Genomic DNA, 20143 nt, shown 5'->3' on the forward strand with positions numbered 1-20143 from the left:
GACTTCTGCATCGACTGGAAAAAGGTAAGAAACATTTTTAATTACGCAAACATGTTGAAGTTTTAAATAGATTAAAAAGATGAGTGCTATTGTAATAGTTCTATATTTACAATATATATATATATGTGTGTATATAGTGTATATATACATATATATATATACAGTATATACGTATATACACATGTTAGATATATATATATATATACACACACATATATATATATATATGTATATATATATATATATATACATATATATATATATACACACATGTATATGTTGAAGTTTCAAATAGATTAAAAAGATGAGTGCTATTATAATAGTTCTATATTTACAAATATATATACTGTGTATATATAGATATATACATATCTATATATACACACACATGTATATATATATACATATATATATATATACGTATATATGTATATATATATATATATATATAAATTAGTATATATATATATGTGTATATACTGTGTATATGGCAATGATATAAACTGATGTGTTAACTCATAATCTATAAAGGTTCCGAATTAAATGATGTGTTCTTCCATTAGCACATTCCAAAATAACATACTTTTCTATTCTTTTTTTGCCAGTCATTGAGAAACTGAACGTCCGAGATGGCGAGTAGCCCCGCCCTGCCCCTGTTGGATGTTCTCTATGCCAATCAGTTCGAAGGAGAGAGCTCCACTGCAAAAGTTCTTCGTCAGACAGAGGAAAACTTTTACAGAGGGGCCCCGCCCAGATGGTTAAACTTTCACATCAGTGAGCAGGGAGAGGCGGCTGGCACCGGAACTCCCTTCATCAAACGAGACGGATACGACGCGCTCGTGGAAAGAGTTCACCTGAAGAGAGAAGTCCCGGGAATATCAACCGTTAAACTGTTCCACCAGCCAGGGTGCGGGGGCACCACGCTGGCCATGAAGGTGCTGTGGGACTTGAGGAAAAGCTTCAGGAGCGCCGTTTTAAAAGGCTCGACCGCAAACACCACAACGGTTGCGGAGGAGGTGGTCCAGCTCTTCACAGACGGCAACCACAACACCGTGCTGCTGCTGGTGAACGATGAGCAGAGTTTGGAAACTCTGCAAGAGAGCATTAAGACGGAGATAGCCGAGCAGGGGATACACGTCTCCTCCTGCAAGGCCATGGTGATCATACTCAACTGTGTCAGAAAGAACACAGTTCTAAAGAGGGACCATGTCGTCCTACGGAAAGTACTTTCTGAAGATGAGAAGCGACAATTTGATGAGAAAAAGAATGAACTTAGCAGAAGGTACGGGGATAAAAGCGAACAATTCCACGGCTTTAACATAATGCAAACCAATTTCTCTCTGAATTACATCAAAGAGGCATGTACCGTTTTCAGAAACACCAAAACAGCCAGAAGACGACCGAATACCCAGCTTGTTGCCTTCTTGTCCCTGCTGAATGCCTACGTACCGGACTCATACCTCCTGGAGTCTCAGTGCCTGGACCTTTTCAAACACAACGACTACGCCCGCGGAGATTCTTCCCTGGAGGTCCGAATGAGGCCCTTTAGCCATCTCATCATCACATACCAAGAAGATAGACCTGAAAAGAAAGTCCGCATGGCTCACCCTATGATAGCGCAGCATTGCACTGAACTGATGGCCGAGTCCGGTGTGACCAGAAGTGACACGGCAACAGACCTGTTGACTTGTTTGAGCAGCGATGAGTTTCCTCCGTTTTTGGTCAGTTTCATCAAAGACATGCTGACCAAGAGAGAAACGACAACAGGAGAGAACGCAGTCCATGGAACAGAGATCATGGAGGGCAAGGGAAGGTTTTCTAGGCTGATTCTAGACATTCAAGAGATTGAGAGCAAAAGAAAGAGTGCAGCGGTTCTACTGGTGGCATCAAATAAGTTTAATCAAAATCCATTTTTTCCACAAGCACTCGCTCGTTTTTATTACATTGAACTAAAATACTACATTAAGGCTGAAAGTTGGGCAAATACAGCAAAGCTCAGAGATCCCCAAAGTTCCTTTGTTGCTGATACACTGGGCCAGGTCCATAAGAACCATTTGAAGAACCTGAAGCATCCCGCCACACCAAGAGACATTTTGGTAATGGCCTCAAAGGCCATTGAAGCTTTCAAAGATGAAGGAAGACTTGCCGAAAACGAAGGTGCGATGGAGACGAGAGGAGACGGCAACATCAAAGTCTCGAAGTTTTTTAACATCAGAGGGCAGTTTGGTTACGTGGTGGTCTGCAACCTTCTGTACAATCTGCTTGTCAGTCACAACGTCACTTGGAGAAGTGTTCTCACAAAGACTGTGTCCTTGAACTCCGTCCTGAAATCCCTTGGAGACGGCAAGCTCCTCAGATTTAAGGATCTAATAAACAGCCTCAGAGACGAGATCGAGAGAAAATGCGCATTCTTCGATACGTATCTGACTTATTCAATGCCCGAGCGGAAAGAGGATCCCGCGTACATTTCCGAAGGCACCTCAGAGTGCTACAAGAAGTTTGTCGGGAGCTCCCCGTCCGAAGGTTTCAAAGCAGAAGGCGCGGCTCTGGTCCAGGAGCTCAAAGAAAAGCTGGCGGACACCTCCGCCGGAGTGCTCTCGTGTCTGGACAGAGAATGCACGGAATCGGACCCCAGAGAAATAACGACATGGTGGGAGGAAATCTTTCTTCAGAAAGAATCCGTCACCGCTCTCGCCAACTACATCCTCGCTCACATCATGTTAAGGAACATGGGAGCCGTGTTTCCTTCTGACTGCAAGCATTTGGCTGCATTCAAACGGGAAATGCCTCGGATCCCCAACAATTCGCCCGAGCTCCACATGTTGGCCCTCCTCCTCTGCTGGCCCACGGACAGCGAAGCCAATTGCGTCCTTGACCTCCAAAAATTGATCCACGGCATGCACCGCTCTTATGAGGTTACGTATGAGGTATACTTTCGATCGAGGTACCTCCGACCCCTGTTTTTCATTGGAAATGGCGACGGTCTGGACAGAATCGTTCACAGAAAGGTCCTCGAAAATGCGTTCCTTGAGCGAAATGAGCAGACAAAACAAGATTGGAGCAGCAACTGGAGAAGAGATAAGATTTTCCAAGATGCCAAGGTCCGAGCGTGCTTGGTCAGAGTTGAAGGGGTGGTACGAAACTACAGAGTCTTTGCAACTACTGGAGGCAATTTGATTGAGGTGCATGCAAACAGCCAAAACAGCCTCTGGAGAACCCAAAAAGTTTCTTTTTACCTCGGATTTACCATCAGAGGTCCTGTCGCGTTTGACATCCAGACGAAAACCGCAGCCAAAGATAAGAAAGGTAATATAAGTTAAGCATAATTAAAAATCTGGAAGCATCTACCAAAGTAGTTCCAGGCTTTAGTCTCATGTGGGGTTTTTCAACAGTATTGGTGCATTAGGAAATATATACATTGGTGTGTGTGTGTTTATTTTAAATTTGAATATCAAACTTTAACTTTAGGTTATCCAGAATAGCTGAGTCGTCGTTTTTTGGAGAGAAAGATTGCTGTTATTGTTCCTAATGAAATCCCTTTTCATGACACTGTTTAGCAGAAGAACTCTCGGCGATGAATGGATCAGAACCCGAGAAAATAAAACCAGACGATACCACTGGAGGTAAGTAACGTGCAAAAATATGAATTATTGAGATTGAGAAAACGATGGTGGTCTCCAAATTGATTGCTTTGCTTTTTTTCGTTTGCCTGCCTCAGGTCTTCATTTCGTGGATCGTCATCAGACACATCTGGTGCGCCGAGTGAGCGACTCGGCAGGCGTCCTGGAGAAGCTCCACGCCGGGAGCTGGATCTCAGACGAGAACCACGAGGCGTTGAGATCCTTGAGCGACACACGGGACCAGATGAGCGGCGTTCTCCAGTGCCTGACCTCCGAAGGCAAAGACGCCCTCTACAACACCCTGAAGGGGATGAGGAGCATGAGGCCTCTCGTCGCCGAGCTCGAGGAATCCGAGGAAAGGAGCGAAGCGTAGGAAAAGAAATGGGGGGGGAAATAATTTACTGTCGCCGTGGACGATAAGCGGGGTCACATCGTTATCCATGACATGTTTTAGTTATTTTTATTGATTCCTTGGTTAATTTTACGAAACACCTCAAAGAATCGGGCTGCACGGTGGTGTAGTGGCTAGCACTGTCGCCTCACAGCAAGAGGGCCGCGGGTTCGATTCCCGGTCGGAGCGGTCCTTCTGTGTGGAGTTTGCATGTTCTCCCCGTGGCAGCGTGGGTTCTCTCCGGGCTCTCCGGCTTCCTCCCACAGTCCAAAGACATGCTGCAGGTTAATTGATCTCTAAATGTCCCATAGGTGTGAATGTGAGAGTGAATGGTTGTATGTCCCTACATGTGCCCTCGATGGACTGGCGGCCTGTCCAGGGTGTCCCCTGCCTTCGCCCTATGTCAGCTGGGATAGGCTCCAGCGCCCCGCGACCCTAATGAGGATAAGCGGTATTGAAAATGGATGGATGGACCTCAAAGAATCTGCGTCCTTAACAATTCTAAAACTGCATCTTCGGGTCTTTGGACTTATATTTCCTGGGGGTGGAGTTGTTGGTTCCCTTTCTTTTATTATCTATTTAGGAGTTTATGGATTCATGAAACGTATGACGCTGTAACACACAAGGGAAAGTGGGAAAAGGCGGTATGGGTCAAGCAAATATTCATATTGTTGTTTAAATGTGGTTTAAATTGTCTATGACTGTTACAAAGCGTTTGAGAGTATCATCAATCAGTGTATTAAATAGTTATTTAGCACTTTTTGTTTTTCACTGCTTATATTGTATCGTGTGTGTGTGTTCACATGTAATCAGTTTTAACTTGCAGTAAACATATATCATATTGAACTCCACTTGGCTTGAATTATTAACTTTTAGAGTATTCGAGCAGTTCCAACTCATTTTTTTTTTCATATTTAAGCTTTAAATGACCAGAACATGTTTTGATTAATGCAAAAACTGGCAAGAATTCAAATTACACTTTTTTCTTTTTTTTAAAAATGTGTATCCCTAAACTAGATGATTAACAGTTTTTAAATTGTAATAGGTAAATTATTTATTATTTACCTGAAGTAAAAAGAAAAAGTCAATTCTACAGACTCGCTTCCTTTTCTGCAGATTTTATTTCACATCAAATGTTTCATTTCATTTGCTCACCATCAGTATTATCTTTATATATTATTTAAAAAAGCAAAAGCAGTCTGTTAAGGTAGAAAAGCGCTATACAGGAGTATATATATATATATGTGTATGTGTGTGTATATATATATATATATATATATCTACACATATATATATACACATATATATATATATATACACACACATATATATATATATATATATATATATATATACACACATATATATATACACACATATATATATATACACACATATATATATACACACATATATATATATATATATATATACACATATATATATATATATATATATATATATATATATATGTGTATGTGTATATAGATATATGCAGTCCAGACTACTTTTACTCTAAAAAAGGAACAAAATGGAAGCATTAAATATGACAATCGCTTCAATTGGAAAAAACAATAGGCAAGAGTTTTATTTTCCAGAGGTCACAAAAGTGGATCAAAGATGAACGTGTACAGTTATTATTCAATGTTTTCTGTGCAAATGATCACGTTTTAACGGCATTCATTTAAGAATAAATAAAAGGAAATCGAGGCGTGTTCCCCTAATTGCTGATCTGAGCGATCAGCCCCTCCAGATCCGGACGACCTTTGAACCTCGCTTGGAAATCAGCCACGGTGTGCTGGGGGGGAGGTGGGGGGGGGGGGGGGGGGGGGGGGGGGGGGAAGAGAGAGATTGTTACGACGTGTTTAAAAAAAAGCTCATCGTCGAAAAACTGTATTTTGTGCTCAATTTAAATGTGACTCGGGGCTCGCAGAATTAAATTTGGGTGCTAATTAATGCAAAATATACGACCAAATTAAGTGTCCAGTCCGTGTTAATATGTGTTAATATTTCTGTAATTATTCGTCTGGTTTAGATGGGAATAAAAATTCCAACAACATGGACTAATGGCGCTATTGCGCAACATCTTTCCAGGAAGTAAAATAAAAGGTTTTTTATAGACGGGTAAAAAAAACTGATTCTTTAAAGTTCTTTAACGGGCATCTCGCCCAATGAGGTGTCATGATGACCTCAAACAAATATTATTAATAATAATAATAATAATAATAATAAGTCAAAACATATGGGTGGAAGGTTTTGGGTGTCCACGTACATTGTGGAACTAACGGAGGTTTAACAGTGTAATGTGCTCATCATCATCATCATCATCATCATCAGCTCACCTCCGTCACAGAGAGCTGAACTCCCTCCGGTTGATTCTTCAAAAGGACGTCTATGAACACGGGGCACGCCGCGGCGTTCAGGCTGCTCAACTAGACGGAAAAATTAAAAAAACACTGCGTTTGATGGTCAGAATTCTTTAAAAAAAAAAAAACCAGAGGAAGCGTGGGTCGTTTTAAAAAAAAAATAAAATGTTTTAAACCTGGACGACTCGCGAGTGAGTCTTCAGGACGGCGTCCACAAACATCTTGGTGCCTTGATCCGGCAACAGCATGACCTCCGTGCTCTTGGTGGGCAAAGCGTAGCTGCACGTGGGAAACAATAATAATATATTAATAATATTACGAGGACGCGTTGGAAACATAAGAAAAAATAAGCATTATAAGTACTTCTAATGTAATTAATGTACATTATAAGTAATATTAGGTTTACTTCGTGCTGAAATATTTGATTACGTGGGATAGTTTCCAACAAACGGCTTCTCCGGTCACTTATGGTCAGCTTGCTTATGAAATAATAACGATACTTCCATAACAGAGTTATACATCTATACCACACACACACACACACACACACACACACCTTTCTACCACTTTGATGCCCATCCGGTTGCAGAGGTTGTGGACGTACTGGGAGTAATGCTCCACCAACGTCATGTCGTAACCCGACACGTTCACGTTCAGGGTCCCGTACGCCGTGTCCGTCTGCGCCTGGATCTCTTTCATCCGCTGTTTGTCTTTCTTTTTCTTTGGCTAGAAAAAAATATATAATAATAGAAATAGAACAATAGACGCCACTACAATGGACATTAACTTTTTTTTTTTTTTTTAATACCAGACACGTTTTAAACCCTTTCTGTAAGTCAGCGTTAGGCGCAGACTTTGCTCAAAGGGAATTACCCACAATTCATTGCAATGTGATGTTAAGCAGTGAAAAAAACAAAGAGGAGAGTACACGTTTGTTTACACAACACTAAAAGGATTAAAGACGGAACACGAAGACGCATTAAAATCAGGAGGATATTTATTTATTTATTTATCCATTGAATATAAAATCTTTTGACCAAAACGAGTAAATAAAGATTATTTGAAATGACTCGACTTGTGCCTGGACGTTCAAATCAGGGAGTTAAAAAAAAAAAAGAACGAGATGAATACCCACGCCGTTGTCGTGGTAACGTGACAATCCCAATCGAATCTCAGCCACGCGCTGCTCAAGATATTATTTTTGTTGTTGTTTTTTTAAAGACGTAATCTCACCGCTTCTTTGGGTAGAAGATGCCTCCACCGCCCGATGCCGTGCGTCGGCATGGTTCTGTATCGTCTCGCGTTCTCAGGAGCTGCGAGAACGAGAAGGAATAAAAAACTAATACAAAATCTGTCGATTTAAATAAGACACTCGCTACCTCCATCTTTGAAAAGACTCACCCTGGACGGACGGCGTGGCCCTTTAAATGCAACAGGAAGCGTCAGAAAACGGGGACGAGAAAGCAGAGGATTCGTTTTTTTTTTAAAGTTACTAATCTGCATTCTTGTGGTTATCAAAAATATTTGTATAATAAAAGCAACATCGAAAAACAAGTTTAACAGGGCAAATCAGGCAGGTTTTAAATAAACATAAACAAGAGGAACGTAAACATTTTAATGCCTTTGACTTATTATTACATTTAGAACGCTCTCACTTCCTGTTTCACAGCACAAAGGAAAAGTGGATCAGATTGGTCCAGATTTTTTTAATTGCAGGCTCGTTCATCATCTTTCTGACCTTGTGTGACCTTCATAAAAAAAGCTTTCAGTCAAAAACAAAAGACTTACCGGCATAATGCAGGCGCTTGGTTTAACACGGACGCCTGCAACTGAAAGAACAAAACAATGAAGTCAGCTTCTCAAAACACACACAAAATATACAAATGTTGAGACTGAAAGGTTAAATTAAATAAAAATGACTAACTGCTGGTTAAAGGAAAATAATATTAACTGTGTTCTGGGATGTAGACACTACTAGTCCACTACAGATTTATTTATTTTTTTAATTTATAAAACTAGTTCCAGTCTTCCAGTGTGGTGATTTTCTGTGGTTCATATAATTGAATATTAATAGTCTTGGGAAGTTGTTTTAATTGTTGGACTGGACAGAAAGCGTCCAGACATTACTTGTGATCAGGATGATTAATCGAAAACTAATTAATCGATCGGTAAATTAAAAATTGAATCGCAAAACACCCAGCGACTAAACCAGCCAGCTGAAACTACTTTTAGCTCGTTATTACTGTCGTTATTACTGTCGTTATAGTGACCGCTTGACAGTCCGCGCTGCAGCTGTGACCTCTGCGGGAGAAACGCGTCACATTTAGGGGAGAGGAAACGTTACCTTCCGGAAGACGGCGTTCATAGCTCAGCCGCTGTCGGTCGGTGTTTAACGGGAAAACACACGCTGGCGGTTCCGGTGGGAAACATAAACGAAACCACACGCACGCCGACTGCCGTTTACTGACCCCGGAAGTACTCACGGGGCGGGGTAAGTACTGCGTCCGGTTTTACGTCAGTGTCGTGAAATCAGCAGAACGAAAACAACTTTGCGGCTTTGTTCATATTTGTATTAAAGTGACATGTTATGTGCAAAATGTGTTATCGCAGTAATTAATTAGTAATTCTTTTTTATTTATTTGTACTTTTGCCGCATTTTATCTTATTTTTTTATAATCCTAAACGTTATATACATTTACTTTTTATTATTATACTTTTATAATAATAGATAAATGTATTATAAAAGTGAAATAAAAAGGCAATTCGGACGCTTTTTATGGGGAGCTAACAACCTTAAGTATATATGTAATGTTATTTTTTTTTAAACACATTCTCTGTTCGCCAGACCAACTATTAATACTTACATTTGTGATAAAGGACAGCTCAATAACTTTGTACATTTCAACAGGCTTTATTATTACTATTACTACTTGTATTAATATTATGAATACAGTTTGACACCTCAAAAAAAAAAGAAAGTACATTCAAATATTTCAGGTCTTTCATAGCATTTTTTTAGTAAAGTGCAAAATTCCTCATCACCTGAAATAGTTTTGGAGATTTAATTGTATGTTTTTCTTCTTCTATTTTTTTTAACAATGCATCAACTGCTTTTAAAAAGCACAGCTATGAAAAGCAAAGTCATCATACATAGTCTTTGTAGACCGTTGACAAAACATTGCATTTCTTTTTCTAATGTCATGCCAAGCAAACTTGTTAAGACACAGACACACACACACACACACACACACACACACACACTCTTTGGCTTGCAATGTTTAACTGTAGCATGAATGAACAATTCACAATGATCCCTACTCGCAGGACTTGTGGGCGTGTCCTCTTTCTAGGGTGATGGAAAACTGGGAATTTTTAAAATGGGAAATTACTTCAGAATCTCTCTCCAGCACCAGTTATATATATATATATATATATATATATATATATATAAAAATACATTTTAAAAAAACGCAAGCGAAAGTTCCCAAAACAAATTGGATTAAATCTAAAATCAATTCTGTTGACACAACATTCCTCATACTTCATAAATATTTTAGCAAAGTGGTAAAAAATCTGGCATCAAAGACATGCGGAGGTTTTGCCAAATTCGGTTTTGAGGGCGTTTCCACATTCTTTCATCGTACATTCACATCCTGGTGTTTACGAAGACAGCAAAACGACTATAAAAGCACCGTAAGCCGGGCTCAGCACAGTCACGTCGGCAGAGTCGAGTCCGGCTGCAACGTTGTCGGAAGGGTTTTGAGGCAAAAAAACGCGGTAAAATGAGACAGATGTCACAACCTACACATCTGTCCAAAGTGCTTTAATAACCGTAAAGATATATGGATACAAATCCTGTCCCAAGTTAAACTCCTTGCGCTTCCTCTTCGTCGTCGTCATCGTCGTCGTCGTCGTCATCTTCTTCTTCCGGGCTGAAAGGAACGTTGGCTAGCTCACTCCGGTCACGTCCTTCCTCCTCGTCATCGTCTTCTTCCTCCTCCTCCTCCTCATCCTCCTCCTCATCTTCCTCATCTTCCTCCTCTTCCTCCTCCTCCCCCTCGCTCCTCATTTCCTCCAAGCTGCTGTCATCGTCCTCCTCCTCCTCCTCCTCCTCCTCCTCCTCCTCCACCACCTCCACTTCATCTTCATCTTCCTCCTGCTCCTGGAGATCTGATGAAAGATGACCTGATGATAATGGACCTGACAGAAGAAAAAGAAATCCGATTGGACATTTCAGAGGAGGTGTTGATGGCATTTCTACTACCTGGAGGGTGGACTAAATAACAGAAACACCCCGCTTCATAATGAAATGCAGTTAAAACTTCAGCCTCTAAAACGACCGTCAAGTTGAATCAACACCTCTCTCCACTAATCGTGAACAAAAGAAAAAAACGGAACCTCATAACCTTCATAAATCATAATTGTGTGGTTCTGGGGTCAAAGGTCACGGCTTCACGTCAGAAACAAGAACATTCCTTACAGAGGGAGTTGATGGCAGCAACGATGTGAGACTGGAGGTCCTCCTCGATGAACTTCCTCATTTCCTCCTCTATCATCAGTCCGAGAACCTCCGTCTCCATGTCCACGTATTCTGGGTAGAACATGTTTTTTCTCAGCTGCCGACGGCACCTGAAGACAAACAGCTCCGTGTTTTAAATGTAGAGCATCGGAAGAGGAGTTGCCTAATTGATTTGTCAATAAACAGAAAGTTAATTGGCATTTTTTTGATAATTGATTAAAAGTTGTTGTTTGTTTTTTGTTTTTTTTAACCGAGCATTGCAAACGTAGAGCTTCTCAAACGTCAGGAGTTCCTATTTATCGTGATGTACGGCAGGAAACTGAATATCTTAATTAAAATAAGTGAGCAAAATTCATCAGCTTTAGCTCAGGGAAATGTTGTTTATTTTTCTGATATTTAAAAAAGACAAAACAATTGATAGAGAACATAATCCGTGGAATAAGCGATAATGAAATGAATTGTTAGTTGTAGCCGAGGCTGAATATAAAAAGCAGTACTTACTGTTTTCCTGTCGTCTTGTATGCCTGAAAAAAAAAAAGAGTAGATTTCCATCTAAATAACTTAACAGTAGTAATATATTGTCTCGTGTAAAAAGGGCAAGATTGATTAAGAATCAATGTACTTTTATTTTTTTTTTAAATTACCAAAAAAATAAAATACAGTTTATTCCGACGCCGAAGACATTTAAATATGTTTGAACTGTTAATATTAATGCGCTCCGTCTCACCTCGATGAAGCGGAACGGGTCGTTCTCCTGCACGAGGCCTTCGATGCCGGACCGGACCTCCTGCAGGCGGTCCTGGTCCTGGCAGATCCTGGAGATGTTGGTCTGGATCAGCGGCCCGTTGGTGGAGCAGTGGGCGCGCGTGCACTCTCGCAACCGGGTGACGAAGCGGAGCATCTTGGCCTTCATGTCCTCGCCGAGCCTCGTCAGGAACTGCTCCGAGTCGTCCATGAACTTCTGCATTTTACGTTTTACAATTTAAAAAAAAAAAAAAAACACACGCCTGCTCAAGAGCATCTTAATTCCCCAATAGTGGCATTTAACGGGCTAGAATCAACACACTGAGATCAGAATGCGTGGCTTACACATTTTTCTCTGAAAAATTGAATATTGTGTGGTTTTGGACCGCAGGGTTGGAAAAAGGAAGACGGTTCATGACCTCACTTTCGGCTAAAAGATATTGCGATGGCCATTTTTCATGGTTTAAATACGTGTCGCAGACCAAATAGTTTGTCAATAGCTCGAGACAACAATTAGCTAATTAATTGATAGTGAAAATAATCGTCAGTCGCAGCCTTTACAGCGTCTCACCTTGTTCTGCCTCTCCTTCTCCTTCTGCTCCTGGAGCTTCTTCTCGGCCACGCTGTACTTCCTCTCCACCTTGTACAGCTGCTTCTCCAGCGTGACCTGCAAGACAACGTGCTCCATGACAACGAGGTCGCAACAGACTTTAAAAAGAGCTTAAATATTAAACGCACAAAAAAAAACACACAACTGTTTTATTTAGAGCGGAAATGTATTCAAGTCATTCTCGTTTTCCGGCAGAAATCTTTCATCAGCGTCTTCATCGAGTCCATCGGGGTGCTCGACGTCCACCATTAAATAAACGTCAGTAAAGAGTGGAAGCCTCTCAACACTGGAGGCTCAGGAAGAGGGTTGAACGCTCCCTTTAGAAAGAGTCACGTGACTCTTTCGTCCACACTTGTCAAACAAACACACACACACACACACACACACACACACACACACACGTCATTCATCAGGATTCCAGACTCATCTGACTTTGTGTGCGCTAAACCAATCAGAAGTTGGTGAGTTCCTACACATTTATTTCTGAATGCAACGCTCTTAAAAACAAGGATTTTGTATTAAACCCTGACTTGTAAATGGAACTGAAAAAAAACCTTGGATGTCGACATTTTCTAAATAATTTTTTTACCTTTTTTTAATTTTTACCTTTAGAGCTTTCATTGTGTTTTTCAGGGACTTGATCGAGTGTCCCGAGTGTCCTCCTTCGATGGTGCAAGCGTTGCACACGCACCTCTTGTCATCCATGCAGTAATATCTGAAGGTGCATAACAAATAAAAAAAAATCAGGATTATTGAAGTTATGGAAACAGGAGCCTGAGCGACCTTAGACACGGCGGGCGGTGTTACCGCGGCAACAGACGAGTGCCCCCCCCCCCCCTTACCTGTAGATCTCATCGTGGTCCGGGCACTTCCTCTTCCAGAGGTCGTTCATCGGCTCGATGAGCGGATGGTCGCGGAACGCCGGCAGCTCCAGATGCGGCTTCACGTGCTCCTGGCACATCGACACCTCGCACTTCAGGCACGTCTTGACCGCAAACACCGACGCGGCGGCGGCGGCGGCTTCCTGCTCGCCGCCTCCTTCCTGAGAAGCGGCGGCGGCGGCGGCGGAGGCGACTGAGGGGCAGTAGTCGCACGGAACCGTAGTCAGGCCTCTGACCGGATGCCCCGACAGAGAAGACGACAACAGCTCTCTGGACTTCGACGCCGCGGCGGTCGCCCTGCGGCGGTGCCGGTAGTCGTCCGCAATATTGGCGAGCTTGAAGTTTTTCTGGCAATTGGTGCTGCAGCGGTGGCTGTCGCGGCACTCCGGGCAGCGGAAGCGGCCTCGATCCCCTTGCCGCTTTAGGCGGTCCAGGCAGGTCTTGCAGAAGTTGTGGCCGCAAGCAAGCAAGTGGGGGTCGCGGAACAAGTCCAGGCACACCGGGCAGGTGAGCTCCTCCTGGAGGACGCTGTACTCCTCCGCCGCGGCCATGGCGGCGATCGCACCGCAGAGGTCCGAGAGGGGAGCGGAGCGGTGGACTAAAAAGATGGAGGATGAAGCGGTTACTGGAAAGAGATGGAGAGGACCTTTTTTTATTATTTATACTCAAATCTGAGGATAGATCAATTGTTAAAAGTTAGCAAAAAAAAAAAATCTAAATATTCAGTATTAAGGGGTTTTCTACTTTAATTTGTTTTAAAACATTGTAAATTGAGTACCTTTGACTTTTAGACTGTTGGTTGGACCAAAAAAAAATTAATTATGACATGTCAATTAAAGATCAGGACAATATTATATCAAACATATTTAAAGAGCATATGAAACGGATTTATAGATAGATAAATAATTAATTCCGCAAAGGGATTTTTTTTCACGACGACAGCAGCATTTATACATACAGGTAAGCAATAAAATATTGTAAAAATTAATAAATATAAAATATATATTTTTTAAATAAAATAAGAAAAATCAAATATATACAAAAAAATAGAATAGAATAACCACTTCCTCCTCCCTTGCATGTTATTTCACAAAGGATTAAAATGAAAGTAAAACTACCTCCACAACAAGGTCAGCCGTCCTGTAAATAGAGTTTAAAAGGTCGTGGCCTCAAGGTAACAAGGAGACAAGGAGACACGGAGAGGTACCGAGGTTAACACCGGTGGGTTCCCACCCTTCAGCCCCATAGACGTGACACAAGCCCCCGCAGAGCTGCTCTGAAAGCGGCGATAACATCCACAGTGACGTCGGCTCAGATTAGCGTTGGGTAGCTAACAGGGAGGCACGTTAGCTAACGTCATATTTGACGTTAGCTAACGTGCCTCCCGGTGCCTCCCGGTTAGCTATCCAACGCTAATCCCCTCGCACGCGCTACTTACCTTGACGGAGTGTGTCCTCGAGCGACACCGACTTCCTCCCGTGGAGGCTTGAAGGCTTCACGTATCAAACCGTTAAACCGTTAAACCGTTTAACCGTTTAACCGTTAGCACTGCTCGTTGTTGTTGTTTTGTTTTTAGGGAGTCCCGGGGGGGGGGGGGGGGGGGGGCACAGTCCGATCACCGGGCATTCACGCTGTCATCTGGAGGTTTCGGCATTTGAGTCGACACTCGCACGCGCGCGCGCACACTCACCTGTGCGACTGACGGACGGATGAAACGGCTAATTACCTGCAGCTGGCTGGGCAGGTTGGTGCAGGGGGGGAAATGCTGCCTTCAGGGCGGCTCGGAAATTCCGAAGATGCCCAACGTTAGCCGTGAATCTTGCCACGCTTTCTGCTGTTGTGTTATTATTAATTAATTAATGAATTAATAAAAACAACATTTTTAAGGTCGTGTTATAAATGTTTTCTCTTTTGTTTTCTTATATATTTAATGTAGTTTTATAAATGTTTAAAACTAATGTAGTTAATGTAGTTGTATAAATGTTTTCTCTTTTGTTTTCTTATATATTTAATGTAGTTATAATGCATTTAATGTAGTTTTATACATGTTTTCTCTTTTTTTTTCTTATATATTTAAAGTAGTTTTATAAATGTTTAAAACTAATGTAGTTAATGTAGTTGTATAAATGTTTTCTCTTTTGTTTTCTTATATATTTAATGTAGTTATAATGCATTTAATGTAGTTGTATAAATGTTTTCTCTTTTGTTTTCTTATATATTTAATGTAGCTGTAATGCATTTAATGTAGTTTTATACATGTTTTCTCTTTTTTTTTGCGTTTCATAATGCATTTAATGTAGTTTGAATGCATTTAATGTAGTTTTATACATGTTTTCTCTTTTGTTGTTGCGTTTCCTAATCTATTTAATGTAGTTATAATGCATTTAATGTAGTTTTATACATGTTTTCTCTTTTGTTGTTCTCTAATGTTTTGTGTGTACTTTTCTAAAATAATGTGTTTTGGGGTTTTTCAAGGCCACTATGCGTACAAAAGTACTTATACAGCAATGTAAACATAATCCATGACAAGTAAAAGCCCAGCATGAAAAATCTATTGAATAAGAAGTACATATGTATTCACAGGAAGAGAATTGCATCCCTACGACATCTTTATTATTTAAATTACTTTATTTGAATGTTATTCCTAACGCATCAGGCTAAGTAGCATTTTGCCTTTGCACTGCTCTATTGGTCTAATCCTGCATTCAAACAATATTGCTGTGCACATTTCCAAACAAATAAATAAAGTAGCTTTGAAAGGTTGTTTTCTTTTTATAATTAAATGTTTTCGATGGGATGTAATAGAAATTACTCAACATATATCTGCTATTCTTCAACAGTTAGTGCATGTTGGCTGTAGTTAACATCTCAAAACAAACTCACATAGCAAATAATCACAAAGTTTTATTATTTTGCCAAAACAACTTCACACATTATTTCAAATGACATCTTCACACCATGTTTCTTTAAAAAAAAACATTGGTTTATGTTAGAATACATTTAATATATTTTATTCTTTTACTGGAAAACAAGCAACAAGAAGAAAAAAAAATCACATAAGATAGAATTTTCCAATCAAATGTATATATTTTAACTTAAATTAAAGAAAATCCCCAAAAATGTAAATCCAATTTAAAAAGAAAATGTTTTATCCACAGAAATCAATAATACAAAACAGTTAAATTAACTTTGTGGGACATAAGATTAAAGATGCAACCATTACTATCTAGCCTAAAAAAATAATAATAATGTTTTTCACACAGGAATATCTCAGGAACTATTGAAAGAAGCCAGGAAACTTTGTCCAAGCACAAAAGCGTCCTTTGTCAATCACTGTCCGGACGCTTGGAAGACGACGGGACCCTTTATGTTGAAGCCCAGATAGAAAAGCACCGGGCTCGGGCCTGAATCAGGCCCCGCCTCTTTCGTAACCCTTATTCTCTTCCGTCCAGCACAAACAAGCACTTTCTCTTCTTCCTGTTGCTTCGTTGATGTGTCGCCTGGCTCGACCCGGACCGGGAGAAGCATTTCTTCAATTTCCGGGATCCTCCACACGTCCCCCGTGGTCCACTTCTTATTGATCCGCTTCCATTTCTCCTTCGTGCTTTTTTTCTGTTCACCGGCGAGCTCGGCGTCCACCTCTTCTCCAACGATTTCGTCCAACCTTGACTTGTGGATCCACCTGCTCAGTCCGGAGCCCTCCCCCAGAAAAAACAGAGGCGACAGGTAACGGCCTCGAAGGTACTTGGCATCGGATCTCTCGAACGATGTCTCCATGAACTCGACGTACTGTTGCGGGTCAAACATGAAGTCGAGAGATAGTTGTTCCGGCTCTCTGCTTGTTCCTTGTTCCCCGTCGCTGTCCTCAACCTCCAAGGATTCGCCTTCTGACAACTCGTCCTCTGAGTCTGGTTGTTCCACGTCTTCGTCACCCTCACCTTGCACCACTTGAGGCTCTTCCTCAGGCCAAAACAACAGCAGAGCCATGAGGTAAAACTCAGGGCTTCTACGCCCGACGTCTGTGTGCAAGAATCTGTGCATTATCGCCTGGAGTTCTTTCACTGGGGTGTGATGCCGGCTCTCGTTGCTCAACGTGATGTTGGAGAGGATGTAACTCTCAGCTGCTTGGACATCGTCAGGATTGGCCTCGTAGGAGTTTTTCAAAACGTCTCGGATTTCCTTCAAATCCGACGCGGTTTTCTCGGCCTCCTTAAATCCGGCACGTCTTCCCCTTGACGTGAAAAGGCCTCGACTCAGACCGTCCAGGAGGCCTGGAAAGCTCGTGGATTCAGCCGCTGATGCCGTCGTGTACATTTCGTAACACAGTGCAATGTCCTTCCAGAAGTAATGCGGCTCTGCGGATGTCGCGGTGGGCTTGGAGTAAGTTAGGTACCGTTCAAAAAAGTCAAACTTAGCTTGAACTTCCATTTTTAATTTTGGGATCTGTTCCTGTAAGAGAGGAGACCGTAGTGCTCTGAGCTTCTCAAAGGCGATCTTTGCCACTTGAATGAAGCCAAAAAGGCCTCTGTTGTTGAAGGAATCTGAAATGCTTAAAGTGCCGTCCATGTCGCTCATTTCTGGGCCCTCTTCGTTGTCAGCTTTCCTCTCCACCTCTTTAAAGGCGTCAAAAGCCTTATTTTCCATTTGTTGGATGTCGTTGGGTTGCCTGGCTTTCCTCAGCCAATTCTTGTAAACCTGGCCGAGAGTGTCAGCCACGTAAGAGTTGTTTTCAGCTCTCTCGATGGCCGTCTTTGCCCATCTTTCGGCTTTTTCATAGTCATTGACGCCTCCTCTGATGTAATAGAGACGGGAAAGGGTTTGGGGGTAGATGGAGTTTTGTCTTAATTTATTTGATGCTGTTTTCAAGACCGACACGGCGTTGTAGAAACTCCCTTCGCCCAATATATCTTCAATCAACCTTGAGAACTTATCTTTCCCCTTTTTTCCCGGTTTTCTCTTTGTCAGCAAATATCTGATGAACTGGAGTACATGTGGTTGGGGCCAATCTCCACAAAGTGAGAACATTAAGTTCTTCACTGTCGCAGTCCTGGAAATCCCTAATTTAGCAAGTAACGTCACGTACTGCTGTGCAAGAAGAGGGGGAATAATACAGACGTGTTCGGGGTTTCGACCGGATCTTTTGATTAGCAAGGAAAAAGGCTCCACTCTTTCTTCAAAGGGGACTCCATGGATGGGATCGGGTGGTCCAAGGATCTGTAGACACTCAGACATCAGGAGGTAGGACTCAGGAACGTACGCGTTCAGCAGCGCCAAAAAAGAGAACAGTTGCGTGTTGGTGGCCATCGGATTTTGATGCAAATACTCATATATATCAGCTCTTTCCATTGGCGTCAACTCCATGATGGTTAGCTGGGTGTTTCTTTCTGCTTCAAAAAGGAAGTTCAGCAGAACTCAAGAACCTGAAAAGGTGATAAAAACAGAGCCCACGTCAATCAGTTAGTTTCAGGAATTGCAAACCGCCACTTTAGTCAAGACCGAAATATCTCGGATGGATTACCAAGACCTTCATCTTGCTTTCTTCTAACTATTGCCACTCCCATCAACGTCAGCTGTGCTTAGTGTTGCTTTGTGGTAAATATTAGCATCATAGACGATGACGGTCAACATTGCAGCTCTGAGAGCATTTTAGCATTTAGCTCAAAGCGCCACTGTGCCTGAGAACTATGGAGGACAGAAAATGACTTAAGTATAAATAAATAAATAAATGCATGAATAAATACAGGAATAAATGCTTAAATAAATGTATAAATAAATACAGGAATATATAAATATAAGTTATACCTAACAGGACATAATTAAATAAATCTATTTCTACATTTCTGTATTTCTTCATTTATTTATGTCAGTATTTATGTGTCCTTATATGCAAATGAGCTGGGCGGTCCGAACCTCTGTCTAAAGCATGATTGGTCACAGTGTGATCGCACCAAACCTGTTTAACAATGCGGTCGGTCCGCTCCAGCTCATTTGCATATAAGGACACATAAATACTGACATAAATAAATGAAGAAATACAGAAATGTAGAAATAGATTTATTTAATGATGTCCTGTTTAGGTATCAACTTGTATTTATTTATTCCTGTATTTATTTATACATTTATTCCTGTATTTATTTATACATTTATTTATTTATTTATTTCTGTATTTATTCATGCATTTATTTATTTATACTTAAGTCATTTTCTGTCCTCAATAGCGAAAACATCCTCACACGACTCGTTTATTTGGTTTTAATTGTAACCGTTGTCATGTTACAATTAAAGCATAATTAAAGCATAACTTATTTAACAAACGTTATGAAAGTTAGTAGCAACTTATAACCAGTGTTATAACTGCTGGGACTGTTGAATGTAGCTCATAATTAAAAGATAAATGTAACGTTCACTGACCTGGAAACCAGCACTTGTGATGTTGCCCATTTCCTGGTCCAATCTGTTCCTAAGGTTACTTACAGATAACAAAAAAATAAAAATAACACTCAAAACATTACATCACCAATAGAAATGAAAAATAAATGTTTTAAAAGTTTAATTTTCGGCACTTTTAATCTTTAAAAAAAAATAGAAATGCCAGAAAATATTATTTTTTAGGTTCCAGCAGCAGCGTTAAGATGAAGAATTGATATTATTCAGAATGTAGTGACATAAACATACAAAAATACACAACAAATGTTTATGAAAATGGTGTCACCTGTTTGAGTTCCAGCAGAATGACTGAATGACTGAATGACGAGGATTTTATGTATGAAGAACTTTGTCACACCTTCTGCATTCCTGAGCTTTGAATCCGATGTGTTGAGTATCGCTGCACTTTGGTGATTAATAAGACAAACCGTAACAATACCAACAATACCAACAATACCAACAATACCAACAATACCAACAATACCAACAATACCAACCAAGGTTTACGCAGAAATGAAAGTAAAGTCCTTCAGCGCAGTGGTAACAATAAACCTTGTGCTTTCCTGTAAATGACTTTTCTAATTCA

The 20143-nt window shown here is 40.9% G+C and overlaps 4 protein-coding genes across 9 annotated transcripts; 1 reads left to right on the forward strand and 3 right to left on the reverse strand.

Moving 5' to 3' along the window:
* The first annotated feature begins 629 nt into the window (after positions 1–629).
* sb:cb1081 (sterile alpha motif domain-containing protein 9-like) lies at positions 630–4188 on the forward strand. Its single transcript, XM_034557725.1, has 3 exons — positions 630–3306; positions 3558–3623; positions 3719–4188. Exons 1-3 carry the CDS (start codon positions 630–632, stop codon positions 3991–3993), a joined length of 3018 nt encoding a protein of 1005 aa, XP_034413616.1. The 3' UTR covers positions 3994–4188.
* A 1380-nt stretch (positions 4189–5568) lies between these two features.
* Positions 5569–8855, reverse strand: mrpl48 (mitochondrial ribosomal protein L48). The gene is made up of 8 exons (XM_034556959.1): positions 8722–8855; positions 8166–8206; positions 7779–7798; positions 7611–7690; positions 6934–7103; positions 6554–6656; positions 6354–6443; positions 5569–5809 (listed from the first exon to the last, which is right to left on the reverse strand). Exons 1-8 carry the CDS (start codon positions 8740–8742, stop codon positions 5732–5734), a joined length of 603 nt encoding a protein of 200 aa, XP_034412850.1. The 5' UTR covers positions 8743–8855; the 3' UTR covers positions 5569–5731.
* A 1300-nt stretch (positions 8856–10155) lies between these two features.
* Positions 10156–14912, reverse strand: zgc:92594 (uncharacterized protein LOC436996 homolog). 6 transcript variants are annotated; one of them, XM_034556847.1, is made up of 8 exons: positions 14570–14912; positions 13093–13756; positions 12857–12965; positions 12212–12307; positions 11624–11857; positions 11398–11420; positions 10858–11006; positions 10156–10577 (listed from the first exon to the last, which is right to left on the reverse strand). In XM_034556847.1, exons 2-8 carry the CDS (start codon positions 13680–13682, stop codon positions 10243–10245), a joined length of 1536 nt encoding a protein of 511 aa, XP_034412738.1. In that variant the 5' UTR covers positions 13683–13756; positions 14570–14912; the 3' UTR covers positions 10156–10242. The 6 variants fall into 6 exon arrangements, with proteins under 6 accessions (XP_034412738.1, XP_034412736.1, XP_034412741.1 ...); XM_034556845.1 differs by having other exon boundaries at positions 13093–13729; positions 14570–14909; XM_034556850.1 differs by having other exon boundaries at positions 13093–13729; positions 14858–14893.
* A 1482-nt stretch (positions 14913–16394) lies between these two features.
* On the reverse strand, positions 16395–18492 carry LOC117748102 (sterile alpha motif domain-containing protein 9-like). The gene has a single exon (XM_034557727.1). It carries the CDS (start codon positions 18490–18492, stop codon positions 16462–16464), a length of 2031 nt encoding a protein of 676 aa, XP_034413618.1. The 3' UTR covers positions 16395–16461.
* Between the last annotated feature and the right edge of the window lie 1651 nt (positions 18493–20143).

The sequence above is a fragment of the Cyclopterus lumpus genome, chromosome 18 (genome assembly GCF_009769545.1).
Source record: "Cyclopterus lumpus isolate fCycLum1 chromosome 18, fCycLum1.pri, whole genome shotgun sequence".
NCBI classification, from domain to species: domain Eukaryota; kingdom Metazoa; phylum Chordata; class Actinopteri; order Perciformes; family Cyclopteridae; genus Cyclopterus; species Cyclopterus lumpus.

What these genes read in the sequence shown, in the direction of transcription:
- sb:cb1081 (XM_034557725.1), top strand. Translation starts at nt 630, where the DNA reads ATGGCGAGTAGCCCCGCCCTGCCCCTGTTGGATGTTCTCTATGCCAAT. An exon ending in CGCAGCCAAAGATAAGAAAG is followed by an intron (nt 3,307 to 3,557) that starts GTAATATAAGTT and finishes GACACTGTTTAG; the next exon opens with CAGAAGAACTCTCGGCGATG. An exon ending in ACCAGACGATACCACTGGAG is followed by an intron (nt 3,624 to 3,718) that starts GTAAGTAACGTG and finishes TGCCTGCCTCAG; the next exon opens with GTCTTCATTTCGTGGATCGT.
- mrpl48 (XM_034556959.1), bottom strand. Translation starts at nt 8,742, where the DNA reads ATGAACGCCGTCTTCCGGAAG. An exon ending in ATCTTCTACCCAAAGAAGCG is followed by an intron (nt 7,104 to 7,610) that starts GTGAGATTACGT and finishes ATTTTTTTCTAG; the next exon opens with CCAAAGAAAAAGAAAGACAA. An exon ending in CTCACTCGCGAGTCGTCCAG is followed by an intron (nt 6,444 to 6,553) that starts GTTTAAAACATT and finishes TTTTCCGTCTAG; the next exon opens with TTGAGCAGCCTGAACGCCGC.
- zgc:92594 (XM_034556847.1), bottom strand. Translation starts at nt 13,682, where the DNA reads ATGGCCGCGGCGGAGGAGTACAGCGTCCTCCAGGAGGAGCTCACCTGC. An exon ending in ACACAATGAAAGCTCTAAAG is followed by an intron (nt 12,308 to 12,856) that starts GTAAAAATTAAA and finishes GTTGTCTTGCAG; the next exon opens with GTCACGCTGGAGAAGCAGCT. An exon ending in ACCCGTTCCGCTTCATCGAG is followed by an intron (nt 11,421 to 11,623) that starts GTGAGACGGAGC and finishes TTTTTTTTTCAG; the next exon opens with GCATACAAGACGACAGGAAA.
- LOC117748102 (XM_034557727.1), bottom strand. Translation starts at nt 18,492, where the DNA reads ATGGAGTTGACGCCAATGGAAAGAGCTGATATATATGAGTATTTGCAT.